General features: G+C 40.8%; 1 protein-coding gene across 1 annotated transcript; it reads left to right on the top strand.

Annotated features, from left to right (window-relative positions):
• The first annotated feature begins 825 nt into the window (after positions 1-825).
• On the top strand, positions 826-4,077 carry LOC127436666 (probable G protein-coupled receptor 85). Its single transcript, XM_051690957.1, has 2 exons — positions 826-1,073; positions 2,243-4,077. Exon 2 carries the CDS (start codon positions 2,411-2,413, stop codon positions 3,545-3,547), a length of 1,137 nt encoding a protein of 378 aa, XP_051546917.1. The 5' UTR covers positions 826-1,073; positions 2,243-2,410; the 3' UTR covers positions 3,548-4,077.
• The last annotated feature ends 1,378 nt before the right edge of the window (positions 4,078-5,455 follow it).

Raw genomic sequence — 5,455 nt, 5'->3', positions numbered from 1 at the left:
GATTCCACTTGGTTTATAATATTATCTAATGCAATTACATATCACTGATTTTAAATTTCAGAATAAGCATCTAAATACTTTCTAAGGCCTTTGTATGTCCAGAGCCAGTACAACAGAACTAGAGAACTGCCCATACAGAAATCTGACATATGGCCATAAATGAACATGTATATACATTTATATTTAATATAGTTGTGGAAATATGCACAACTTAAAATTCCACAAGTATTTGGGAAAATATATGCTACATGTATGAAACTGCTATTTTGTAGTATTTTTAAATATGTGTTGCATATATGTACAAGTATGTAACTTTTTTTATATAATTGAAAACAATAAATGAACATATATTTCATATACGTTTGCATATATTGCCATATATCATATTTCTGTATGAGCTCCTATTGAGGGCAATGAGGTGAATAAAACACAATAGGCATTAGGCGGTGTTAATTATGTACAGTATGATGAGTAAGTTTATCCTAAGCTGACCCATATGTAACATATAATGTAGGCTACTTCCTCCCTCCATAAGAGTACAATGAATAAAGAATTCCAATTTACAAAAAAAAAAAAAAAAAAATGTTGCAAACCAGAAGAGTCAAGTGTTAGATGATAGACAGATAGATAGATAGATAGATAGATAGATAGACACTTACACTACATATGCATGAGTTAGACCACAATATTTACACCATACAGAGATATTACACAACACAGACACAATATAGCTACACAGAAGAAGAAACTGCTACTCAGATACAATGTGCATTTATCATCCTTCATGTGATGGTGCATAAGACACTAGTTCACACTGATGAAGGGCAAAAGGGATCCGCGATGCTGCTGCACCCATCAGTGCAGATGATGTTGCTGCTGCTGCTGCAACAAGAGACTCGAGACGCGGCTGGGATCACAAATAGCGCCAGTGCGCATGCGCCGTCCGCACCGTTTACTGTATAATCACAGTGTGGGGAAAAAGAGCAGGCAACAAAACTAAACCTTTTTTTTACGGCAAAGTGACAGCTACTATGTAAATAACCGCCAGGGAAACAAAGGGGGTATATCAACAGGTATGCTTTTAATTGATATTTCGTACCGTTGTGTCTATTGCACTCGTTATTTGCATGCATGTATTTGGAGGAATTGCTGTGCCTATAATGGACGCGCATCTTGGCCAGAGCCATCCGAAAATCATTCCGTTATTTAAAAAAATAAAATAAAAATAAATCTAACTACTGTTTGTATGCTGAGATAGCATGCAATCACACTTAAGATCCTGTATAAACTGCTTATTTTGATCCAACACACCGAAACATCATGCAGTCATGGATCATTTTGTAAATATTGCAGGCACAAATGTTTATTATTTTATAGGTTAATATAGGGAAATGCACGCGGGAAATGCACAACGGAGTCGGTTTGTAGATGCAATCCATTGTTTGTTTATTTTGCATTTACCTACTCGAATTTGTCATCACACAAATAGCTCATATTAATACATCTAGGTTATTAAAGAGAAATTCCGTCGTTTAAATCTAAAGCAGGTGCTTTTCCCTTCTTCTTTTTTTTTCATATGACTTGCGTTAAATTGTGTTAATCGCGCGACTGTTGATGCACACCGAACGTCACTGTTTAAAGCCAATAGGCTATATACTTTATATTTGTGAGATAAAACTCAATATTCCTTTTTACAGTCGATCATATAATATGGATTTGTGGGTGCATGATATGTTTTCAACAGTAGCATGATAAAATAAGTGAAAGAACACGGGTAGATTGTGCAGGATCTTTGGGTGTGATCAACAGCTTTTCTTGCAGCATTTCGACAAATGTTCCATTCGCTTTAACGCAATACAAATCTATAGATTTCAAATCCTTTTCGATGACACCACAGATAAATTAATTTCCAGACAAATGCCTCTTGTCTAGCGTTCTCTCGTTCTTTTCATTTATTTATTTTATTTTCTTTGGAAAAGGGTAGTGTTTTGTTTTTTTTGGCGGTATCATTTTAACCAGGATTTATATTTTTGTCTAATGCTGAATCCCTCTGCTGAATTAAGCTACTGCTCATGACTGCATACCATTGCAGCTGCAATTTCATGTGCAATTAGCAAAAAGGAATTTCAATGACAAAAGAATGGTTCTCATGCAATGGCTCCACACATAGCCAGCGATGCAACGGAAAGCCCCTGGTTTGTTTTGTGTGAGCGAGTCCTAATGGGTGGATCGTGTTTTTCAGGGATCTTTTTAGGTGTGATGAGACAAAGGAACAAAGGATGCCTTAGAAGCAAGGCAACAGCTACGAACAAGCTGCTGGGACCTGCTTCAAAGCATACACAGCAGATGGATCTATCGCTCCCCTCTCCATCCAGATCATGATACTTGGCTAAAGTTTTAAGCATTCTCTATGATCCCTTCTCCATCTATGGCGAACTATAGCCATGCAGGGGACCACAACAACATCTTGCAGAATGTCTCTCCGCTCGCCACGTTCCTTAAATTGACCTCCCTGGGCTTCATCATCGGTGTCGGCGTGGTTGGAAACCTCCTGATCTCCATACTGCTTGTCAAAGACAAGAGCCTCCATCGAGCGCCCTACTACTTCCTGCTGGACCTCTGTGCTTCGGACATCCTCCGCTCGGCCATCTGCTTCCCGTTTGTGTTCACATCTGTCAAAAATGGCTCGGCCTGGACGTACGGGACGCTGACTTGCAAAGTGATCGCCTTCCTGGGCGTGCTCTCCTGTTTCCACACTGCTTTCATGCTGTTCTGTGTTAGCGTCACGCGATACCTGGCGATCGCCCACCATCGCTTTTACACCAAGCGGCTGACATTCTGGACCTGCCTGGCAGTCATATGCATGGTATGGACATTGTCGGTCGCCATGGCGTTTCCGCCAGTGCTGGACGTGGGCACCTACTCCTTCATCCGCGAGGAGGACCAGTGCACGTTCCAGCACCGCTCATTCCGTGCCAATGACTCATTGGGCTTCATGCTGCTCCTTGCACTCATCCTCCTGGCCACCCAGCTCGTCTACCTCAAGCTCATATTTTTCGTTCATGACCGCCGTAAGATGAAGCCTGTCCAGTTTGTGCCCGCCGTCAGCCAGAACTGGACCTTCCATGGCCCGGGGGCGAGCGGCCAGGCAGCGGCGAACTGGCTGGCCGGGTTCGGTCGAGGCCCAACACCTCCTACCCTGCTGGGAATCCGGCAGAACAGCAATGCGGCGGGCCGCAGGCGTCTGCTGGTGCTGGACGAGTTTAAGACTGAAAAGAGGATAAGCAGGATGTTCTACATCATTACATTCTTCTTCCTGAGCCTGTGGGGACCCTACCTGGTCGCCTGTTACTGGAGGGTCTTCGCCAGGGGCCCGGTGATACCGGGAGGCTACCTGACGGCTGCTGTGTGGATGAGCTTCGCTCAGGCAGGAGTCAACCCCTTCATCTGCATCTTCTCCAACAGGGAGCTCAGAAGATGCTTCAGCACCACACTCCTCTACTGCAGAAAATCCAGGTTACCTAGGGAACCCTACTGTGTTATATGAAGGCTCTGTGGGTTTTTTGATGTGGTTTTTATTTGGATGCCCTGGTCAATCGGGGATGTGTTCTGTTGTACAGCTCTCTCTCTCTCTCCTTCTCCTCCTCTTCCTCTTCTTCTACCTTTTTGAGGCCTGTAGTTGAATCGTCAGCTTAAACCGTGGAGCTTGAATGGAATAAAATGATACACGGACAGAGGACACCTGTGTTTATGTTCTAGTAAACAACCAATGCGAAAGGCCATTTGAAACCCAATAAGCAAAAATAAATAAATAAATAAAAATCTACAAAAAAATCTACAAAAAAATAAAAAAAAATGAAAGAAAAGAAAAAATGGATACATCAAGAAGGAACTGAAATTTGCTTTGGATATTTCAAAGACTCAAGGGTGTAAAGAAAATGAATAAACGCTTACCTTACCTAAAGGAATCACTGGAATTGTTTGGTGTGTTTAAAGTTGCACTAAAGAGAAGACAAGTTACACTGAAAGGATGTCTTGTGTTTTCTCTAACTGAAATACGAATGCTTTAAATTGCAACAGACTTCTTTCACTGTAAGTAAACAAAACATGTGGGGTGACTTTTCTCTGTTGGAATATACCTTCACAGGAGGATAAATTGGTTTAAATGTAAGTGATATCTTTTTTTTTCTTCTAGGGTGGGTTTGGGTGGGGCTCGGGCGGGGCGGGGCGGGTCTAAAGGGGCGGTACTGTTGTGCGGTTTCCGGAATTGCAACTTAAATTATTTCCTGTAGTTTTATGATCCATATGGTATGTCTCTGTTGTCTGGCAATGTTATTTTCTTATCTCATTTTTCTAAGTCTAAAATGAAATGTTTGAATTTTAAAACTTGCTCTTGAGAACCGTGTACTTAAATTGACAGTGGAGAACCAGTTAAGCTAACTTCAGTTTGTCATATCCATGTACCCGAACGCTCACATTTTGTTACAGTATTGCTGATACCACTCCAGCTGTTCTTGCCTTAATGGTTCTGATGTTGTTTGTTCATTATTATTCATTTGCAAGGCGAGGGTTTCTTAATCTACTCCTCTAAAATGTCTCATGTAGTCAAATAGGAAGGGTATCACATCAGGGTCAAGTGCATGTTCATCTTAAAAAGAATATCCACGATCACATCATTACTGATCATGCAACGAAAGCCCATTTCTTATCCTGTAATGTTTGCTACATGCCACTGAGTGCACAGAGCACAGGGAGCATGTGTGTGTGGATGTATGTGTGAGTGTGTGTGTGTGTGCGTGTGTTTAGGTGAACAGCTGTCATGTAAAGACCAGAGCCTTAGTCTGAAATCTTGCACAATTTGTAAAAAATGTACTAGGAAAAACAAAAAACATTGTATTTAAGGCACAGAGTCTTGTTTCTACTTTCCCAACATTTGCTCTCTACTAATTGTTTTGAACTCCTTACTTTTTTCTCTTGTGGCCATTTTAATATTTATTCTGTATTCTTTTTGTATATTCTAGGTAGATAGTGTGTAAGTTTGTGAGTCTTTCATTTTGAAGTCCCGAATGTGAGTACTGTTTAAGTTAGGACTGCAATTGCTGAAAGTTAACTGTGTAATCTGCTTACATTTTTGAAAATAAAATTTTACATTTTGCAGTGCCTGTTCTTTCTCGTCACTCCAAAACGTGGACCTATGTCCCTTCTACGGCTGGTTTAGCAGCCCCAAAGCAAAAAGAAAGCTCAATTAGCAGGAAAAATTATAAATATTGACCAGGCAGCGTAACAAGCTTATCTTTGCTATTAATGATCGTTTTGCATTGAACTTTCGTGATTAGTCTCCCGCTAATATGTTTCTATGGCCTGTTTGTGTTTCTGTTTAATCACTGTTAAAAATGTCCACTTGTCTCTCTTTTAATATTTCTCTCTGAAACAAGACTCGCTTTAGCAATTATGT

Source organism: Myxocyprinus asiaticus, chromosome 47, assembly GCF_019703515.2.
Source record: "Myxocyprinus asiaticus isolate MX2 ecotype Aquarium Trade chromosome 47, UBuf_Myxa_2, whole genome shotgun sequence".
NCBI classification, from domain to species: Eukaryota; Metazoa; Chordata; class Actinopteri; order Cypriniformes; family Catostomidae; genus Myxocyprinus; species Myxocyprinus asiaticus.
This window is presented reverse-complemented; position numbering and strand designations above follow the sequence as displayed.